A 22,598-nucleotide genomic window follows, 5' to 3' on the forward strand; every position below is an offset into this window, starting at 1 on the left:
GGTCACGGTGCTGGGGACGCCTGCGGAGGAGCAAGGCGGAGGTAAAATCGACCTGATCAACGCCGGGGCGTTTGACGGCCTGGACGTGGTTTTTATGGCGCACCCCTCGCAGGAAAACGCAGCCTACCTGCCCGATGTTGCTGAGCACGAGTGAGTGAGTGGGTTCAGATGGGGAGGGTTGGCTTGTCATTGAGCTCTTCGCCCCTCCCCGAGCAGGGGACCTGCTTTGGAAGGGGCTGAGCTTAGGGCTGGGGACCTTGCAGGTGCCTTTCAGATGAAGTGTTTGCCGCCAGCTGAGGAGCCAGGTCACTCTTCTGGACACTGCCATTCTTCCAAAGTGCAGCGTTCAGCCTGATGCTAAAGATCCCTGACTGCTCTGAGACAGGCTTGCATGTGTCCTCAAAATCCATTCTTTATTCCGATGCTTCTAGGCGTTTCCTTTTATATGTCCATGTGATTATCTTCTCTACAAAAATAAAAGTTCACTTAAACACCTGCTCTTTAATTTCTAGAGCATGCAGCTGGAGGGAGGTGTCTCACGGATCCTAGTTCCTTGCTTTGCTGGGCACCATGTTGTGTAGGTCTCTGTACGTGTTTTATTTTAATTGGTTTTGCAAGTGTTGCAGGTTTGCCCTCCATCTTTTGAAAGAGCCAGCCAGCCAAGCCTGACTGCTGTTTGGATCCTTTTTAACTTCCAGTCTAAATTTAAGCCTATTCATTTTATATCTGTTAACTCTCACATCAACTTTTTAAAAATTCACATTAGTTCTTGGCTTTCCTTCATGTTTACACCCAATATATAGCTATAGACACCAGTCATAGCTTCACTCATCTGGAGTTTTTTGCCAGCTAGTCATATAACTCTTCAGAAATTATGCCATGTCATCTTTTGATTAGCCCTGCTGTTCAGTGTCAGCACTTGTTTGCTTGTACTTGTGAGTGACTTGACTTGCATTGAAGTACTCCCTGCTGGATGTGCGTAACCAGAGTTGTACACAGTACATCAGATGGAATTTCCATCAGTCTTATTCAGCTCATGCTGGGAACCATAGTGTGTCGTTACCAGTATGGAGCCAGTTGGCTTGTCTGGGGCTTCCTCTTCAGTCATTTTCAAGCAATCAATTCTTAGACAAATGCTTAGAGTAGAAGTCTGTAAATACATGATCTTTTAGAATATTTGAGTTTTGCTGTGTTCTTTGCTGGTCTGCAAGGCCATGCTGTTCTTCCTTTGATATTGTAAACCTCTTTGGTTTTCGCTGTGTCCCAGCAATAGTCTATCGGCAGGTTTTGTTATTACATATGCCATGGTTATTAATGGTTCTTGATCCCAATGTCTTGTCGAGACTCCACTAGTAACTCTCCTCCAGTGTGACATTTTTTTCCAAGTTATTAAGGTTTGGCTGACTCTAAATTCTGTAATACTTAAATAACTGGCTTTCTAACCATTTCTGACTTGATGTACTGAGAGCTGTTTTCATCTTGGTTGTGCTACCTTCCTTCTCCAATGTGCTTGCTTTCATTGGCCATTTTGCTTTTGCCAGTGCTGTTCCTGGTGGATAATTTGATTCTGTTACTGCTAAGTTTTATGGTACAATGGGCAAGGTTAGCAACACCTGGTCTTCCTTACCCAGCTAGCTCTCTGTATTCCATTTCTTCAGAGTCTTAACTGGTTATTGTAATCTCCTTCAAGGCTTGGCTTTTGGTTGCTGTACCTCAAGACTTTATAATCTTCAAGATGCCATTTTCATGAATAGTTTTGTCCTTCTGTTCATTTCAACTCTTGCATTAGCCTTTTGAGTTTGATACTTTAAGGTTTAGCAGTCTCCCTTCAGAGGTGATGATCTGCTGTAGGATGCAAGTCCTAGCTAACCTTTAACCCTTGAATGTGGAGGAGGCATGGAATTAAAGTGCTGAGTGAAATGGTGAACTACCTCCAAGAGCTTGAAATACTCAGCGTATGGTCGTGGTTTATTTAGTTGAGATCCCAGAGTTACAGAGACTGTTTTGATGACTTGTGATTGATATTTTGATTGTTTCCAAGGAGTTTAAGGACTGGTGATCACTAAATTGCTAGTCTACATCTGCAGACTCTGAAGCTGGCTTGTGCCTGAAGTAAAATTACCATACTGGGGTAACTGTGGTGAATACATGCCAAAATTTGCTGATTCTTACTAATTTATCCTTCACTTAATCAGCCTATTTATTGTTGGTCAAACAGGATCCACATTCTTCTGCTAATATTCTTAAACTAGCTTAGTGTTTAGTTATTCATCAAAATCTGGTGCTTTTTTCTGAGTATATTTGTGTAACAATAGAAGTACAAGTAAAGGAGTGCTGAAATAACATTTAAGAAGCACTTGTTTCTTGTGGGGGGAAAAAGATTGCATTGTGACTTTCTGCTTTACTTTGCCTTCTCTCCATTTTTTGGGGAACATCTAGGGATCTGTCATGCTGCCTTTGAGTTGATTTGAGGGGTTGTAGTTTAATACTTGATGTGAAGGGATATGGTTTTCTTATATTGATTTCATAATAGAAACATTTATATTCATGTAACAATATATTCCTATAATAAATATAATCTAAATATATAGAACTTAACACTTTAGAGGATGGGATACATGTTTGTCTTGGAGAATGAGGGTGGATTGCAGGCAGTAGCAGGAGACAGTTTCTGCTGCAACAGTACACTCCATTGTGTCCCTCCTTGCTATCCGGTATTTAAGTTCTGGTATGAACTTGCAGCTGTGGCATGGTTCAGAGCATGAGGGGTCAGTTCAGGTTAAGTGCCTAAATTGGCCTCAGTGCAAGACAGGAACAAGCAAGTTAGACTGGTCCCAACTGGGTAGAAGACAGGTTGTGTGTCTCAGGGGGGAACTCTGAGCTCGAGGATGGAGTTTATGTAAAGGACTGGGCATTGAGTACAAACAGATTTAGTTAAAATTTCTAGTACTGATAAAACTAATACACGTGTCATTTGATAAGTAATACCTTATGTAGTTGTTAGTATTTAATATTTGCCTCTCGTGTAAAGAGTTTTCATATAATTCGAAATACTGAATTGCTTTGTAAGACTTTGTAAGATAAATGGCCCTCACAAGATGAAGTCAAGTGTGAGTTCTTACTAGATGTGTTTAGGTGCAGTATTTTGACCTGTACAAAGTTGGAGAGTAACCTTTGCACTAGATTTCTTCCTTACTGCCAGCCTTTCTACCAGCATTTTTGAGGCGTGTACTCTCTGCAGTGTGATAATGTGTTTTTTTTTTTTTTAATACTAGGTTGTGCCTTTACTGCAATTTCAGAACTTGACTTTTGTTATTTAGACATGGCTTGTATGTGATCTTAATAATGTGCTTTTGCTGTTTTATGTACTGTACACATTTTACTGAAGTTTGACAAGAATGAGGACAATCAACTTCTAATTTTGAATCAGGGAAAAGGGTTTTTTATCCTCTGAGAAGACTGTTGGTAACTTAAAGCCTTGGAACAGTCAGGACGTATAGAAAGATGTTGGAGGCATTTCATGAGTACATGAAGCCTGTACTTCTCAGGAAAAAGCTGTATAGTGATATGTTACCGATAGCTCTTTTGCCTGATTGGCTCTTGATATTATTCCATTTCACTAGTTTTATAGGAATCTTTCAGCACCTTCCTGCACTCAAAGATCGTTCACTTGGCAACAGTGTAGTGCCAGGTAAATTGCTTGATGTTCTGCTGCACAAAACTTGAGCTTAACAAATACTTGTGTCAACAAAAGGAACTTTTTATTTTGGAGGATTTTTCAGTGAATGAAAAACAAATAAGCAATGCCTTTTATTTCCTAGCGTGACTGTGAAATACTATGGAAAAGCTTCTCATGCTGCTGCTTATCCTTGGGAAGGAGTTAATGCATTAGATGCTGCTGTTCTTGCATACAACAATCTGTCTGTTTTAAGACAGCAAATGAAACCGACCTGGAGAGTTCATGGTGAGATATTCATTAAATCTAATGTCCAGCAAGTAAGAGTTTAGGCTGTTGAAATACTAACTCACAAAATCCCACAGCTTAAAATACAGCATTATTGCACTAAATTAGTCAATTCAAATACTATGAAATAGCACCATTTCATTTAAATAGTGTCTGTAATATTTAAAATTATGTGAGTGTCTAGAACTAACTTCTGAAAAGAGGATTATGGGTCACATGCAAAGGAGGACACGGTACCTAGGTAGAAGCTAGAAAAAATTAACTCTTTCCACTTTTTTTGCTACATGGCCTTGAATTCCTTAAAGTTTATGTACGTATTTTTGCAAACGTGTGATCTTAAATGCTTCTGAAAAATAAAGTATTACTGAATCATTTTTATAATAGGCATTCCATTGATTAGATTGCATTTATACTGACCTTTAAGGAACGGTGTAGTGGTCTAGAGTGATTGAAGTTTTATTTGCTGAAGTCCAAAACACAAGTGATGGCAGAAGCCTGTGGTTCTAGTCAGTAGCCCCATCAACTAGATGTGGGCTAGATTCTAATACTTGTCTAGTAGCCCTTGAAGTAGAAAGGTCATTTTGCAATGAGATATGTTAGCCGTTAAGCTTGACTCTTATTCCTTCAATATCATGCATTTCTTTTCTTTGTTTCAGAAGTTGAGATGGAAGCTGCCATTTAACTATAAACCCAGATTTCCCTTATCACATCCAACACAACTTCTTCCAAGTTGAAATTAAGAAACTTTGCTGTTTCTACAGGACTTCTGAACGTAGAACTATTTATTTAGAATACTTAGGAGCTTAAGAACACTTCCAGAAGTTCTGAGCTAATGATCTTTATATGTCTTGGCTGCTTGTGCTGCATAATGCATGTGTTTATTTCTCTCCAGGATATCTGGATGGAGCCTGGAAGCCCTAACCCTTTTGACTGTAGATGATGTTTGCAGTTCTGCTGTGCAACATGCCCAAATGAGTTTCAGCGGGCATAGCCTCAGCTCTGTCCTATTGTTCTGTAGGAAAAAAGACACTTCGTTGAGTTTTGGTGTCTGAAACTCATGTGTTGCAGCTTTAAGATTGGAGGTGCCTGTCTGCTATTGGATCTAAGCCTAAAACCCTGAATACAGCTTTCTTCATAGTTTCTGAAGGCTCTGTGGGTAACGCAGGGAAAAAACTAAGTATCTAAATGAGCCTCCTGGAGGTAACACTTTGGAAATCACAGCAAGTTGCTGTGTTTTTACAACTGCTGCCATAAACGTGGCTTTCAAACTGGTAATGTTTAAAACACCTTTGGGAAAGTATAAGCAGCCAGAATGAGCTTTAATTGTAGGAGTGCTTTCTGTACAACAGTGTTGGAGGTCTTGTGTTGCAGGCTTGCAGTAACAGCTGTGGCTGACTTCAGAGATCCTGAAAATCTTAGTGTTAACTCACTAACAAGAGTTGAAATAGTTTCCATTACTTGAATTCTAGAATTTCTAAGCAGACTTTTATGTACTTGAACAATGCTGGTTTGAGCTTACCTAATACTTGATAAGTTTCTTCCCTACTTTTGAGTGGAGTAAATGTTGCTCCCCTTAAATAGGAATATGGATATTTTTCATTCAAGGTGTATTAAACAAGCTGTAAACCCAAAATTCTATCTAGAAGCAGGGCAAACTAAGTGCTGTTAGTATCCAGGCAGTCTACTTTTAAGCTAGATCTGCTGTTCAGTCCATATTGTAGTTGCTCTGAAATTGAGTATAGAAATACTTGTTGACTCCATCCAGTTACACTTAGGAATATGTTGGAAGACACATGAAAACTGTTCACTCATTAAGCTACTTGCTCTGATCGAACATGTTATGATGTCATGCAAATTTGCATGATTACTTACTTGCTGACTTCTGTGATGTCTGTCCCTCTTATCTGTTCCTTTTGTTATGGACTAGTACTGATAGTGGTTTAATTCACTTAGTTTACTTAGTGTTAGAGATTAGGGAAAGGGAATTCATAGTCTCAATAGGTTTTCTGCGCCAAAAGTACAGATTTGTTGCCTATTTGCATCCTGAGTACTGTCTTTTCAGGCTTCAGTGACATATCGGTAACTTTGTGCAGTATTTCCATAATCATAGAATCATTTAGTTTGGAAAAGACATAAAAGATTGAGTCCCACCATAAACCTAACACTGCCAGGTCCATCACTAAGCCATGTCCCTAAGCACCACATCTACATGTCTTTTAAATACCTGCAGGAGTGGGGAATCAACCACTTCCCTGGGCAGTCCATTCCAATGCCTGACAACCCTTTCACTGAAGAAATCTTTCCTACTATCCAGTGTAAACCTCCCCTGGCACCACTTGAGGCTGTTTCCTCTTGTCCTGTTGCTTGTCACCTGGGACAGGAGACCAACCCCCACTGCTCTGCAACCTCCTTTCAGGCAGTTGTAGAGAGCGATAAGGTCTCCCCTGAGCCTCCTCTCCTCCAGACTAAACAACCCCAGTTCCCTCAGCCAGTCCTCACAGGACTTGTGCTCCAGACCCTTCCCCAGCTCCATTGCTCTTTGGGCATGAGGTACCTTTGAGGGAGATGGTTTCTCGGGTTCTACAGAAAACAAACCTTATTCCGCATACGTAAGTTGAGGTTAGGAGGCCAGGGGAACAAGTAGCCCATTGAAAGCAATGGCCTGTTAATACACTGAAATCTAACGTAGCACTGAGTTCTAACATGTTTTATTGTTGAAGTACCTAAATATTATGATCTTTTATGGTAATGCCATAATTGAAAACTACACAGTTGACACACATTTCCTTGAGGGAACAATTTCAACTCAAACTTCAGTTCTGACTAAAACTACCTATGTTATACATCCCAATATTTCTAAAGAATTATTACAAGCATTCTAGTGAACTTTACACATCCCAATATTTCTAAAGTATTACAAGCATTCTAGTGAACTTTATACATTACTCCATTACTATTGCTGAGAAATGCAACTTACTCAATTTCTCTCCAAGCTGGCAAAATGAGTTAGAAACATTCTAGTTGAGGAAACCTTTGAGCTGGAATCCAGGGAAGCCTTTACAACATCTTGTTTTTAATTTCAGTGGAAGCCAGATTGTTTTATGAGTCTAATGCATTGAATTTCAGGGGTTTCATTACAAATGTTATTTTTGCTTGTCTTTAGGTTTCTGACAGATGTCTAACCAAAGAATGCAATGAAATTGTGCTGAAAAACATGTACATGTTCCACTTAATCTGACACGATGAAGAAACTTTGTGCACATACTCTGTTTTTTGATGTTCTTTATGTATTTCATGCTCAGCTGATGTTTTGTTTTTTGTTTATAGTTTTTGAGCAAATGGTTCCATTACAGGGCTGAAGATCAAGCGTTTGTATTTAACGCTGACAATGTAACTTTCCCCTTTCTGCAGGTGTAATAAAAAATGGTGGCGTGAAACCTAACATCATTCCTTCTTACACTGAACTAGAGTTTTACTTGCGTGCCCCTTCAATGAAAGATCTTTCTGTTCTGACAGAGAAGGTTGAAAACTGCTTCAAATCTGCAGCACTGGCCACTGGATGCAAAGTAAGAATGTATTCATGGCTTTGTGTTTCTGTTATGCTGGAGTAGGGTAGGCCAGAATAGGAAATCAAGACTTTTACAGGATTTGTCTGCATGGTGTTTAGCTGAAAAATCAAAATTTCTATTATACTGTTTGTTATTCTGCTGCTTTGTGTCCTGAAATAAAGCTTTGGTTTATAAATAGGATACCACAGAATCATAGAATAATGTAGGTTGGGAGGGATGTCCAGATGTCACCTAGTCTAACTTTTTGTTCAGAGCAGGGCCACTTAGAGCAGATTACTCAGTGCCATGTGGATTTCTGAGTAACTCCAAGAATTGAATTCTACAACCTCTCTCAACAGTGCTCTAACTCGTGGTGAACAAGGTTTTTCTTGATGTTTATACTGTGATGACAGAGCACTGGAACAGGTTGCCTGGAGATGTTGTGGTGTTTACAGCCTTGGAGGTACTCAAAAGCTACACTGATAGTGTCCTGAGCAATCGGCTCTAGGTCACCCTGCTTGAGCAAGGGAGTTGGACAAGATGTCCAGAGATGCTTTCCAACTTCAACCAACCTCTGTGGTTTTCTTGTATCTTATAGGAATTTCCTTTGTTGCCTCTTGTCATATCACTGAGCATCTCTGAGCAGTCTGGTTGTCTTCTCTGTACCCTCCCCATCTGAGAACTGTAGACAGGAATAACACTTTGAGCCTAAATGTCTTCTGTGTCCACTGAGCCAGACTGATCATCATGAAAAGCTAAGCTTGGTCTTGCACCATCTGCTCTCTTGTGAATCTGTGCTGGATGGTCACAGTCACCTTGTGATTCATGTGCTGGACATGAGTCTCAGGTGGATTTATTTGCTCTACAAGCTCCCCAGGAGCTTGAGTATAGGACGGTCTGACCACTTCGTAACTACAGGTCAAGATCACAGAACCACTAAGGTTGGAAAAGACCTATAAGACCATCTAGTCCAACCACCAACCCAACACTACCGTACCCACTAGACCATGTCCTCAAGTGCCATGTCTACATGCTCCTTGAACACCTCTGGGGATGGTGACTCCACCACTTCCCTGGGCAGCCTGTTCCAATGCCTGACCACTCTTGAAGTGAAGCAGTTTTTCCTAATATCTAATCTAAACCTCCCCTGATGCAAGATGAATGGTACCTTTAGCTCTTCTTTCAGTGAGCTGGAGCTTCCCTCTGTTTCCTCTACCCCATTAAACAGCAGGCTCATGTAGCAACCAAATGTGGAAAATATTGATTTTTTTTTTTTTAAAAGTTAGCATTCTTTGTTTTGCTTTGAGTAAATGCAAGTGTCTGTCTCCTGCAGCTGGGTCCAGCAATGTCGTTATCTTGCAATGTGTTGCTAAGATAGGTGGTTCAACCTGCTCTGCATTACAGGTTGATGGTTAATACAGCTGTGGGAAGATGTCTCTGCTCACCAGAAAAAAATAGATATAGTGTGTAGTAATGTGAGCTAGTGAGTATTAAGGTCTAATTGAGGTATTAGATGCTGTTTTCCTAGTATGGCCCCTCCACTCTGGCTAAAAAAGGATTTCATAAAAGCATACTTTATGCAGAATGAAAGTAAAGGTCTCTTTTGAAACTTGACATCAGTATGATTTTCACATGTTTTCAAACTTGCCTGTGTGACGTTATTTCGTGAATGAGGCTGTAGTTATTGGAAGTGTGCTAAACAAAAATGGCAAAAGAACTTGAAAGACTGAATTGATTTCTATGAAATGGAAATTCTGTGTAATGAAAATCACTAGAAGCTGGTACAGGGAATGTTTGCTTACTATTTTTGGAGATACTCTCCATGCAGTCCATGCTTCTGGAGTTTGGCTCTCTAGTGCAAGCTTGACAGGACACCAGCTGTGTTTTGATCAAGGCTAGTATTTGGCAGAATGCTATATTTTTTTATAAAAAACTTAGCACTTGTGTCTCTCTTGACATGGGCTTGAAGTATGGACATGTACTTAACTTTGCTGGGCTTTAAGTTGTTTGTTAGACTGGCACAGGTTGGCGAAAAATTTCTAATTGGGTTTTTTTTGTCTAGGTGGAAATAAAAGGTGGTGAAAATGATTACTATAATGTGCTTCCAAATAAGAGCCTGCAGAAAGTTTACAAGGAGAATGGAAAGAAGCTTGGAATAGAGTTTATATCAGAAGACTGTGTCTTGAACGGTTTGTCAGGTAACTTGATGCGGGTTTTTGTTATGACTTAAGCTCAGATTGATCAACTCTTAAGTGTATAAAATAGTGGGATGTTAAACACAGTTTGGTCAGAAGAAAAAACCCAAATTAGAAAATTAAAGCTTTTGTAAAAGGATCGTACCCTCTGTGTATTTGTTGTACAAGCTGAGAAATTTTCCCAACAGGTAAGCAGTAAATAATTTTCTGATCATAGTTCTGAAACAGGTTTGGTTGAGGGGAGGGATGGAAGATTAAGACCTGTCTTACTGAGAACATGAGGATGTGGAATAAGTTGTGGCTCATTCTGTTGCTTTGAATTACAGAATCCTGGTTTATGCTATGAATGAAGATATATAGCACTTAAGAACCTTGTTTAATAATATTTTCCAAGCTTACATGTGAACATAACTAGCGTCTAACTAATATTTTAGAGAGCTTTTGAAGATATTTTGAAGTGGAAGTTTAAGCATCTCAGTAACACTAATGTAAGCCTCATTCCATTAACAGGTAATTCTGACTCTAATTTTAGGTCACGAGTTCAACAGATTAGTGTTCCAAAGGGTGCCATTCAAGTAGGTGGTCACTTCTGGGTCTTGCCTATGTCTCGAACTATTTTACTTTATTGGTTTCTTAGGAGGGTGAATTCTTGAATGTTTGGGTGGGTTTCTCATTACCCTTTCCTTTTTTTTTTTTAGCAGGATCTTATTACAGGAGCTCTGTTCAAGTCTTATGGCTGCTGCTGGTACTTAATAGCCTTCACTGCTGATCATAACTGCATATAAATATTTTTACTCCACTTATGTTATACATTTTTCCTTTGGTTAGAAGGGAAAGATGGCTTTCAGTAAAAAATCTGTTATTCTAACTACACAATTCACAGAGTGGCAGGGGTTGGAAGGGACCTCTAGAGATCATCTACTCCAGCCCCCCTGCCAGAGCAGGATCACCTAGAGTAGATCACACAGGAACAAGTCCAGGCGGCTTTTGAAAGTCTCCAGGGAAGGAGACTCCACCACCTCTCTGGGCAGCCTGTTCCAGGGCTCTGTCACCTCACAGGGAAGAAGTGTTTCCTCATGTTCAGGGTGAACCTTCTGTTTTCCAGTTTATGGCCATTGCCCCTAGTCCTGTCCCTGGACACCACTGAGAAGAGCCTGGCCCCATCTTCCTGACACCCACCCTTTAGATATTGATTAGCATTGGTAAGATCCTCCCTCAGCCTCCTCTTCTCCAGGCTAAACAGACCCAGCTCTCTCAGCCTTTCCTCACATGGAGGGTGCTCCAGGCCCTTGATCATCTTAGTGGCCCTGTGCTGGACCCTCTCTAGTAGCTCCTTGTTCTTCTTGAGCTGAGGAGCCCAGAACTGGACACAGCACTCCAGGTGAGGTCTCACCAGCGCAGAGTAGAGGGGGAGGATAACTTCCCTCGACCTGCTGGCCATGCTGTTCTTAGTACCTCCCAGGATGCCATCAGCCTTCTTGGCTGCGAGGGCACACTGTTGGCTCATGATCATCCTGTTATCCACTAGGACTCCAGGGTCCTTTTCCCAAGGCTGCCTTCCAGCAGAACAGCCCCCAACCTGCACTGATATATAGTTTGATTGCAGTACTAATATTTATATTAAATGGAGGTTATCTTTGGATAGTTGAGATCTTGGTGTTTGGGGATAGAGGTCTCAACTTTTTTTGTGTAGGAGACAGTATATGTAATGGTATTCTGTCTGTTTTTTCTCATTTCTTCCCTTCCAAATTAAAGCAACGCTAGCATATTTTCCTCCAAATGGTTCATTGTCTTGGGTTTAAAAACAAATTATAACTAAAGGCAGGTTTCTTTTTTTTTATTGTTTGGTACAAGTAAGACTTTTTAGCCTAAGAAAGGAGCTGCAAAACCTGATTTAGAATATTTACTGTAGTAAAACTTTATGGAGCTCTGCTAGTTGCTTCCTTCAAAGCGTTGTATTAAGGGTGTAGATGAATACTGGTGATCCTGCTGGTTCAGAGGACTTTGGATTTAGTACAGACACTTAACTGTAATAATGCTCTTTCATATGTAAGTTACATGATATGCTAAATGCTAAACATCAGCTTGCTTAAACTGAAACTCTCCATGTGCCTGTTCTGTCCTTAAATTGCTTGTTGAATGTCAAAACGTGCTTGAGCAATTAATGTTTGTATTGCATACGGCAATAGGCCTTACTGAATTTTCTTTACACAGTTGCTTCTCTGCCTCTTTTTTTTTTTTTTTTTTTTTTTTTGCAGTGGGGATTCAGGAGTGATAACAAAGCAGTCTCCAGAGACATAGGAGCGGAATTTTGTATGCTACCCTTTTTGGGAGGGGTTAAGTGTTTGTCTCATCTTTTTCAAGACCTCTATTTCTGTTTAGTTTTCATATGGTTTTCAATGTTTTCTTTTAGGATATCAGTTTCTTCTGTTGAAAGGGAAGGAAGATAGCTCAGTTGCTTCTCCATGTCTGTGCAGCAGAAAAGTCGTTAAGAGATGAGCGTACTCGCTGCCACCTCTACATGGGTATTAGTATCGGTCTGCTTCCAGGTATCGCTCTAGGCAGCTAAGCGTTTTGAAGAATTCCTTTAGCTCGTCAAATCACACTACCTCCTGTGTGCCTCGTGCACGCTCCGCTCGTGTGGCCTGCAGCCAGGATGATGTGAATCTGAGTTAGCTTTGACTAGGTGCCCTGACCAGTTTCTCCTTCTGCTGGTAGGTTGGCTCTGCTCCGGGGCTTTGGTAAGCTCCCGAGGCGGGTGGCTTAGTGTGCCTTAGCTGGGGCACCCACACTTGTGGTAACTTACTCCGGTGTTTTTAGCATCCGTGAGGTTCATAGTGCGCAGGACTGATACAGACAATCACAAGAAGGAGCTGGTGTGTTTTGAAAACATCACTTTTGAAGCATGGGGCTGTCTATAAATGCCTCCTGGAGTATTTTGCATTTTCCCATCTGTTCATGTTTGTGACAATGCTGTCTTTCTTTACATGCTCAGTGACTTGAAGAGGCTTCAGTATCTGCTTCAGGATATATTTTTGAGGGACTGGATCTCCCAGTACCTTTCTATTGAAGAAAGGGCACAAGTCTGTATATGTTCCATTGATAACTGCAATTACTTACACTTCTAGAAGGAATCCCAACCTGTATGTATCTAGCAAGCATACACTTCTAGATGTTTATATGGAAGCCGTTGGAACATCTGATACTTAAAAAATACGCCTCTAGGTTATTACCACTAAAGGGTGTAACTTTTTTTCTGATAGAGGGGAAGATATGACTGTTGCACTTTTATTAAAAGCTGCCTGGATTTTTGGCTTGACAAGCTCTACATCTAACCAGAAAACACCAAGTTTAAATCCCTTGCATTCAGCAAAAATTAACTTGTAAACTGGTAGTAGATTAGGTACGGATATAAATTTAGGTGGAGTTGAGAGGTGTGGGGTGCAGTGAAATTCATAATGCTTCATTTGCCGAGTGAGAGCAGGGAAAAGGCTGACAATCTCCTCAGCAGTGTTTGTATTAGGACTTAATAACTGGGTTTAGTCTGGGGTAGGCACAACTTCCAGACTTCTGTTTTGTCTTTCCAGACTGAGCAAAGAATGGATCAGTAGTGTAAACTAGTGAAAATTTTAAAAAATTGTTTCTGTGCCAAAAGCTAGATTTTCTTCAGATGCATACTGAATTTATGGGAAAAGACTGTTTTTGGACAGGCCTTGCTGCTTCCATTTGTCTGTAGGCAGAGCAAATAGCAAGCTAGCCCTGTCCTCTTTGATCACTTAATGTAACCTCTGTGGATTCCCTTTTCATAACTATATGCTTCCAAGTAAAATCTATATTCTTCAATCATTTAATTGCCAAGTCTTAAGGCATTAGCAATATCTTCTGTCCATAAATTAGCGCTATATGGAGGCTACTTGATGTGTTACAAATAATTTTAAATTTTTGGAACAGTCATTTTATATGCCATCACCGAAGAAAAAAATTTTCACAGCTCTGATTGGCCCAAAAATGGTTAATTGAGTTCCTAGTTAGTCATTCCTATCTTTCCCCACTAAGAAATGGTGCTTCCTCTGGTATCTGAATTTCACAATAGCTGGTATGGTGACTTCTCCTCCTGCTCAAATGTTGTTTTAACAAATACTGTGTGGATTGCTTGTTTGGGTGGGAAAAAAAAAAAAGACACTTTGGAAGTAGTTGCAGACTCTTGGCTGATTTGCTGTGAAGGACCTTCTACTCCTGGATGGTGGTATTAAATAGATAAGGCAGTACTGTGAGATAGGTACTGTCACTAGCTAACATGCTGAAAGTGCTAGGCAGGCATGAAAAAGTCATCACTGAAATCTGCAGCATTGTTATCGAGGGGTTTATGTCTACAAAGCACCTGTGTTTTGTCTGGAGTTCAGTTCTGATCTTGTTATTTCCAAGAGTGCTTGTGCTGTTAAGGTTTCCATAAATGAGAATAATCAAAAAGCACAGGAAAAAGAAATAGTTGTCCTCACTCAGTCTGTTTTTGTTTAAAGATAGATTGTTCCTACTTCAGCATCCCCTAACCTGATGCCGAGTATTTGCATACTGGTGAGAAGTGGGAATTGTTGGGCCTGGTTCGAAGGGCTGTGGCAGGGAAGTGTCTGAACTGCCCAAAAATCCAGGGAATGTCTCTTAATCTCTGGAGATGCTTGATTAAAAAAAAAAAAAACAGTACAAAGGAAAATGCTGGTATAACTTCCTTACAGTCCAGTAACTGATTATTGATCAGAAGGACAGTGGAGACCAGTATCTGAAGATGACTAGTTAGGGAAAACATCTTGCTGATGGGAGACTTTTGTATGGATAATGACTCACTAGAAATGTTTTTATTTTGGTACTTGGGGCAAAGGATATTCTGTTTTAGATGTGGGCTGGAGATGATGTCTGTCTTACATTTTCTTACAGCATTCGGAACTCTTCAACACTGGTTCATTAAGGAAATCTCTGCTGTTTCTAGGTTCCACGGACTTTGGGAATGTTACGTTTGTAGTCCCTGGGCTTCATCCATATTTTTATATTGGTTCTGATGCATTGAATCATACTGAGCAGTACACAGAAGCTGCAGGTGAGTGGAAGTGAAAAGGGTTAGGTGTTTATATTTGGAAGCCTTACACGCTGTAGGGGCTCGTTGCTCACTCTTCACTATACCAAATCTAGAATGCTTTTTGTGTTTAAATTTAAATGTGTATGGGAGGGATGACCACTCCTTGTACTAACAGCCTGGCTTAGTATGCTATCTAGGCAGAAGAAATGAGAAGAATTATCCCTAGCAGCATATTCAGAGTTTCTGAACATGAGACAAAAGTAACTCCTAATCCTAAAGCACAATACTCTGGAAATGTAACAGAGATCACGTTGTAAAACTGCATTTTCTACAAAACCTTCTCCTATTTTTGGTTTTAGTTGTTTACATCAGTAGCAGAAAGTTAAGTACTTGCATGTGAAAACTTTTTTGAGGCACCAGGACATAAACATTCTTCATGAAAGTGGGCTTTTGAGACAGTGTTCTTGCAACTGAAACTTGATCTTACTGTATAGACTATGCCTTATGCAGTAAGCCAGTGATTGGTAATCGCTTAACACTTAAGTATTAATTAATTATTACCTAATACTTGTAACCTAACCTGAAATTGCTCTGACTTTGCTCCGCAGGGTCACAGAACGCTCAGTTCTATGCGTTGCGCACAGCCAAAGCTTTGGCGATGACAGCACTGGATGTCATTTTCAAGCCGGGTCTGCTAGAAGAAGTCAGGGAAGACTTCAGACAGGTGAAGCTAAAAGAAGAGGGGCAGATAAATCCCGTCGAACTGAACAAAGAATCTGGCGTGGGCATAGCAGCATGTGCGTCCCACTAAACTTGGTTAAACCTCTTGGTAGGATTGACTTAACGGAGATGCTGCATTTAAATCCCAGAAGGGGCTGGATAAACACGTAGCTGAAGAAATGTTGATTTTCTTGGACTTTAGGAGAAGCAAATAGTATCATTGCTTTTAAAAATGAGCAATTTCATCTAGCTGTAATGTTTGCTGTAGGCAATATAGTGACGGATTTCAGAGAGAGATCTCAAACGTTGTCTTTAACTTGCAGTGGTGAATAAATGATAGTGTTTAGATCCCTTGTCAGTGATTTTCTGTGTACTGCCTAAGTGACATCCCTTACAGGAGATACAGAACAAAAATGTCCATGTAAATTCCAAAACAAGCACTGGTCACGTGGTGACCATAGGCTGAATCTTACCTATGAAGCATTTCTCTCTGGCCAGTCACTTTTTTTTCTTGGGACAAGATAGAGGCTTCAAACCTGAGCTGGTTTCACTGGAGAGAATGGTGTGTGTTTGGAAACGTGCCTGGCTTTGACAGTCGTAGCTTCTAGCAATGGAAGAGAACTGGTCGTATGGAAATGCGATCTCTAGAGGCTGTTTGTCCAGAAATGCGTTGATCTTCCTCCTAATAAACTCTGGAGGTGCTGTGGAGAAATCATTGATCAAAAAATTGGAAAGCAACCAAACATTTAAATTACTAAATTAAAGTACATTTAAACTACTGCTGGAAAATGCATTTGCACCGTTTTTAAAGTTCTAGTCCAAGACAATACAAGTGTCCACGCAAGGTGTTGCACTGGCTTTAATTAGCTGGCTGTTAATTTTCAATTTGCTTGCATAGAGAAGGAACAAATCTTTTGTTCAGATAAAAATTGCTGGGTCAGTGGACAGACTGAGTGAAAAAGCACCTTACTGGTTAACGCTTCCCTAGGCACACAGTTATTGGTGATTCTTCTGAAGAGAAGTCAGAATACCCCAATTTCAGAAACCTTTTTTTTAACAGCATCAGTCTCTTAAATGGTAAATTGTGGAATCCTAATCAGAATTTGTATTTCACTGATTTCTGTGTTCAGTTTCTAATTTTGGAAAAAACAGGTTCCTTATCTTGGTTTAGCTGTGCACACCCCCTCTGTGTGTGTGTGTGTGCACACCGTTTAAACACAGACCTCCAGCCGTTCTTTGAGAATTCTATGGATGCTCTCCCTTCTTAAAGGGGGAAAAAAAAAAAGCTATGACCAGGTTGGCTTCTGTTTGTATGTCACGTAGACAGTATAGGCAACATAACTTGGCAGTTCTTAGTCTTCCTTGACACTTCAGTCTCCATGCTTGTAGTAATGGGACACAGATTTTTAATGTGTTAAATGCTCAGTGTCTTTGGAAAAAGGAAGTAACTGTTCATCTCTTTCTGTAAGAACCAGAGGCAGATAATTGGGGTTTGTTTTGTATTGCAAAACCACTTATTTGAAGAGCTGACCGTAGGTATTTCAGGTTACAAGATGGTCTGTCCTTACAGGAATGGTTCTGAGAGATGGATGCATGATGCAGATGAGGGTTGGACTCTGAGCTGTAGCTGTGTCCTGGATAGTAAGTTGGATACTAAATCCAACTGAAACTTGGTCCAAGGTTTGTCAAAGGAACTTCCTCCTTTTAATTTGAACCCTGCCTTGCTACTTCTCAGGCACAATTACAATTTGTTAAGTTCTTCTGGGTTAACGAGCTAGTTCATGTATTTCCTTTACCATACATGGTTTTTTATTTCCTCCTGCATGAGCTGCTTAACTTCTTGCTTTGCTGTTTTTAGGATGGAGTGTTAGGATGCCAGGGATAGCAATGCATGCTGCGTTGTTGTGTTCCCTCCAAGCTGATGTGCAATGCAGCCTTCTGTTGTCTTTGTCCAGACTAACTGGCTGCAGGCTGCATCATGCCCAAGATCATTTAATTAAACGTTTCTGCGCTAAAAGCGTGTCTTGATTTCGTTGTGATCATTGCTGGAATTCAGATGAAACTGAAGCGCTGATTAAAGATGAGTTGATACCAATAAAGTAATCTAATTGTGACAGTTTTCTTGTGCTTTGGTTGATATTGGGATGCTGCATGACTACATTTGAATAGTGTTTGATTCCCTCCCCCCTGGCCCAGATTGGCATGGTTATGTAAGAGCGAGGTGTTGGAAGCTTTCCGTTATGGTCTGCCATAGTGAGCAGGTTTTTTATGAGGATTAATGCTTTTCAGATACAATATTTAAATGCTAGTCTTTATCTTAGGGCTGTTTTAACTATTACAGCATGTTGGAATTCATAGAATAATAGGAATGGTGCTTGGGAAGGGTCTTGGAAGGATCTCTGTTAGGCTGAACCCTGTCTAGGCTCCAGGTTAAAGCAGGGTTATCACCAACACCAGATCAGGTGAGCTGGTTTCATTTGCTGAATCCTGAAAGCCTCCAAGGATAGATACTTTCCGACTTTCCCAGGCAAGAGAATTCCGGTTTATGTCTCAGAACGTTCGTTCTTAAGGTCCAGAACTAAAGCAGTTTGGGATTTAATGTTAGGATTTTACTGTCCCCTTACCATATATGAGAAATTTATTTCATGTGGGAATCAAACTCATGTTTTTTCAGTAATTTGTGCTCATAAATCTCATATATGAAAATACCTGGCATGCTTTTTAAGCTACCCTAACTTCAGTCTTCCCTAAGCTGTTTGTAATTTAAGAATACTGCAATATTTGTCTAGAACACTACTTTCAGCAATTAATCACAATGTGTAGGTAATAAACTAATTGCTGACATGATTCTGAACAGCTGGTGGCAAATCACAGCTGTTTAAGGATGAGGTGACTGTGTCCACACTTGGTAAAGAACTTGAAGCCTCTGCCAGCCTACCCATGTTTCCTTATTTAATCTGTCTTAAATGTGAGTAAAAGATAAGCCTGCTTGAAAGCAAACCAAAATCAACCTTGAAATGCGATGGATTTCGTCTTATGAAGAGTTTTGGAGGAGGCAACTTGAAGCCTGCTGCGTTAAGCTGCCTGGTGTAGAAGGGTCCTGCAGCTGTTCTTCAAACAGCTAATGGGATGCGGCTTTATGGTCTTGTCAGTTGTATTTCTGTTGTCGTTTTGTTCCCATTGCTGGAGGACTACGTACCTGAGCACGCTGCAGCCACGGGGTAAGGCTGTTCCTGCGAAGAAGAGTTGTAACACATCAGCCCTTGAAGTAAGTCTTTAGTATCTATGGAGTAACCTTAGAACTTGCTGACAGCATTCTGCTGCCAGTTCAGGTTCCTTTAGGTGCTGATGAAAGCCAAAAGTTACCTGACAAACTCCTCGAAGATTTTTTCCCAGCCACAACTCCATCTGGATGGTCCTTATTGAAAAATATTAGTGGGAAGCCAAATGCCTCAGTTCTAGGAAAGAATTTTGTGTGGTTGTTGGTAGTCTTAACAGCCAGTTACGCAGTGCTATCGCTCGTGGTTACTCTGGAGAACCACGTGAAGTTACCTGCTCGGACGTTTAGTCTGAAAGGTAACTGGAATATCTGTCATCTCTTCTTAGCTTCTCCAGATCCTGCCACAGGATAAAAGCACAAAAATGGAGCACGTGTTCATCAGAATTACAGTCCCAGAGTCTTGTTTCATAATAACTGCTTGACAAGTACTTAAAATTCAGTGCGGTGATTTTTCCTTCGTTTTCCTGTTTATACATACTTTTGGTTCCTGGAGACTGGAAGATGCTTCACCCCCTACAACCTGTATGGCTTTCCCAGTGTCCGAACGGTCCTGGTGCGTTGTACAGGCAGCGAGCTGGTGGTGGAACACACGGTTCAGGTGGTCTCGGTTTGCTGCTGCCTCAGTGCTCTGTCAGAGACTGGGTTGCCATGTGAGCAAGCGCAGGGGAGGGAAGACCCAGGGGTTTCTGCTTGCTCCTCAGCGGGGCTTGCAGGGACTTTGGATCTGGTTGATCAGAGGGCTGGTAACAGGTTTAAATTGAAAGTAGGGAGGTTTAGATTAGATATCAGGAAGAAATTCTTCATGGAGAGGGTGGTGAGGCACTGGAACAGGTTGCCCAGAGAAGCTGTGGATGCCCCATCCCTGGATGTCTTCAAGGCCAGGCTGGATGAGGCTTTGAGCAACCTGGTCTAGTGGAAGGTGTCCCTGCCCATGGCAGGGGGGTTGGAACTAGATGGTCTTTAAGGTCCCTTCCAACCCAAACCATTCTGTGATTCTATGGTTTGCACTCAGAGAATCACTTGCTGGGCATGCAGCACATAGAGAGACATCTGATGATTCGATTATTATGAGAATATCCTGCTGGGGAAGAAGAGAGATCATCAATCTTCATGCTTTCTTGCTGTCTCTTGCTGGCTGAAGTTTGCCTCCTTGCTGCTTTGCCCTATCAGTAATTAGCAGCATCCTTAAAGACTATTAAAGGCTTCAGTCTCCAAAGCTCTTAATCTAGACGTGCTCACGGGCAGAACTTGTGTCTTTCCATAATCCACACAGACCTGCCAGTTCGCTTCAGCTTCTACAAACAGCCTCGTCCCAGGCTGGGCTTAGGGTTAACCTCCAAGAAATTGGTCTAAGTTATATTGCGAAGTAGCGCCCTAAGCAGGAAGGAGGAGGACTGTGATGCACAGTCTGGGATGGAAAGTTTAGTGTCATCTTCTTGGGGATTCTGAGCTGGTGTGCAGGCTTCTTATCAGGGCCCTGCCTGTGAAATCCCAGGGTGCTCCAGCTGTGCTGGTGTCACGGGATTTAGGGACATCTGATGTTTGACTGGATCAGGTCCTGAGCTAAGAAGGTCTTACCTACACGTACAAACTCAAGTAGATCATTCTTTTGGAGGTAGAGAACACACAATGCTGTACAAATGTGAAATTTTATTGTGATTTTGAGTGATTCTAGAAGTAAACAAAATGAAGCAAGTCACTCTGGTTTATTGAGGAAATGGAAAGGGGCTGAGTGTTAATGATCGGATACAAAAAACATACCCTGGAAGGTTAAAAGCCGAAAAACTGGATGTAGATATGTCACGAGTACAGTTACCGAGAGCGAACATGGGCTGTATGTGACATACCCTGTACTTACAGAATACACCTATATACACGCTTATATAAGACTGAGAAGGCACTAGAGTTTTCCAAATAAAACACAAGTAAATTAACAATGTAAATCCAAGCATGGAGGTTGGGGAATCTGTTCAGGGAGACGAGCGGGAAGGGAAACTTTGAAAATCTCATGGGACGTTTGATAACCGGCCTCCCACGGAAAGCAGGGGAGTTCAGAATTCCAGCTCCCGCCTGGATCTTCAAAATCTCCTGGAACATGTTGGCCAGGTGCCAGATAATATATGTAGCATGAGATTAATGACCCTGTAGAGGAATGTACGGTACTGCAGCGAACTACAGAGCATTGAGCTTCTTAGGAAGCTGGAGAGCTCAGCATAAAATCTGGCGCTTCTGTTGGTGCTGTTCTGAAACTGTAGAAACAGATGGGTTCTTACAATAGCCAGACTCTAAATACATTCTGTGCAACTCGTGCCCAAGAAATCTTGGAGCTGTCTGTGGGGGGAAGGTGCCGTTGGAATAAGGTAGGGCAGCCAAACCTGGTGGCCAGCCTTTCATCTGCTCTTGCCAGAGTCGCCTTTCTACCTTCACTGTTTATGGTTTAAGAAAATAGAGGTCTTTTTTTGTAATCTCTTGAAATAACCTACTGGAGAATGAGACGGTATGAAGGAAACTTGATAAAATGGAGCTAAGATAGTATGTGCATGTGAAAGGAAAACCACGCGGAAATGAGCAGTAAAACTATTGGGTGTGTGGGTGTGTCTTTTAATGATTTTTAGGTTTTGTGATCCCGTTGCCTGACCCATGGAGCGTAGGCTCTAATGCAAGGTGAGCGTAGGTAGCTCTGCAGGTCACGACCTTAGCAGTTGTGAGAAATGCCGCGTGTGTTTCCGTGGCGTTTATTCACTCAGGAAATGAAAGCGACAACCAGCAGTGTTGGAACAAGCGCGATGCCCGTGTCACGGCAGATCAGTCAGCCCAGGGCAGATTCCCTGTAAGGAGACTCGCTTTCCTTTGGGAGACACAACTGCTTTGGGCTGATCCGCACCTGGAAAAGACAACAGCATCTGCTGTGCAGGGAATGATGAATTTTGTAATTGTGTGGAAAAGCGTGTCTGTGTTTATTCCAACCCTGTTAATCCCAACCCTCAGTTAACTCTGTGGATGCGTGGCAGCAGACCACCTGAGTGACCTCACTTTCTGAGACATCGTCCTGTTACCGTACAGGGCCCTGATTCCGGTCAACCGATTCTTGCTTTCCTGAAACATTTTATTACTTCTGCCTTGGAGGTTTTGCCTTTTCCATATGGAGTATTTATATGCTGACTGGCTGCCCTGCAGAAGCTGTGATGGAGAGTTGGGACTTCAATGCCTAGTGTCTCCTTGCTCCTGCCTGGGAGGGTGCTGAGCCTGCTCCGAGGGCACAGTGGGTGGCAGGGTGCCGGGGCGATGGGTACAGCGTGAAAGCGGAGTGGGGTGGTTGTACCCTGGTCAGCAGTGGAGCTGCTGCCTCATGGTAGAAGCTCCTTTTTGCTTCATTCCAAAGGTTTTGGCATGGTATTGTTAGTAACTGGAATACAGAGGCCCTGCTACTGCTTTGTCAGCTGTTGAGCACCTTCCTATTACCCTTTTACTAAAAACCGATGAGCTAGGCTTTTCCTGGAAGCGAGTGCAATTACTGGTGGATTTCCAGGCTGGCACAGGTTCTCGGGCTGTACAGACCAGTAATGCCCAGATTGTCCCAGAGGGAAGCGTCTTCTCCTGGCGTATTTTTGTTCTTTTCGTAGACAGCCGATTGTCTCCACTGGACCATTTTTTTAGAGAAACCTGTTTCCTCTCCCAGGAAACTCAAGATCAAAACTCCCACTGACCCAGATGAGCAGATCCAAGGAGAGCTCTTATGTTGCCCACAGGATTTGGTTAGTGTTGCAGGAAGCCAACCATATCCTGGGCTGTATCAGGAGAAGTGTGGCCAGCAGGTTGA

At 41.6% G+C, this 22,598-nt stretch overlaps 1 protein-coding gene across 1 annotated transcript; it reads left to right on the top strand.

Annotated features, from left to right (window-relative positions):
- Window positions 1-4: 4 nt before the first annotated feature.
- PM20D2 (peptidase M20 domain containing 2) lies at window positions 5-15,589 on the top strand (the record flags this gene model as incomplete). The annotated part of the gene is made up of 6 exons (XM_010148460.1): window positions 5-150; window positions 3,822-3,964; window positions 7,376-7,530; window positions 9,575-9,710; window positions 14,692-14,799; window positions 15,387-15,589. Coding segments are annotated over 6 exons (891 nt in total), but the record flags the coding sequence as incomplete, so codon positions are not given.
- Between the last annotated feature and the right edge of the window lie 7,009 nt (window positions 15,590-22,598).

The sequence above is a fragment of the Eurypyga helias genome, unplaced genomic scaffold, assembly GCF_000690775.1.
Source record: "Eurypyga helias isolate BGI_N326 unplaced genomic scaffold, ASM69077v1 scaffold7253, whole genome shotgun sequence".
In the NCBI taxonomy this organism is placed as follows: domain Eukaryota; kingdom Metazoa; phylum Chordata; class Aves; order Eurypygiformes; family Eurypygidae; genus Eurypyga; species Eurypyga helias.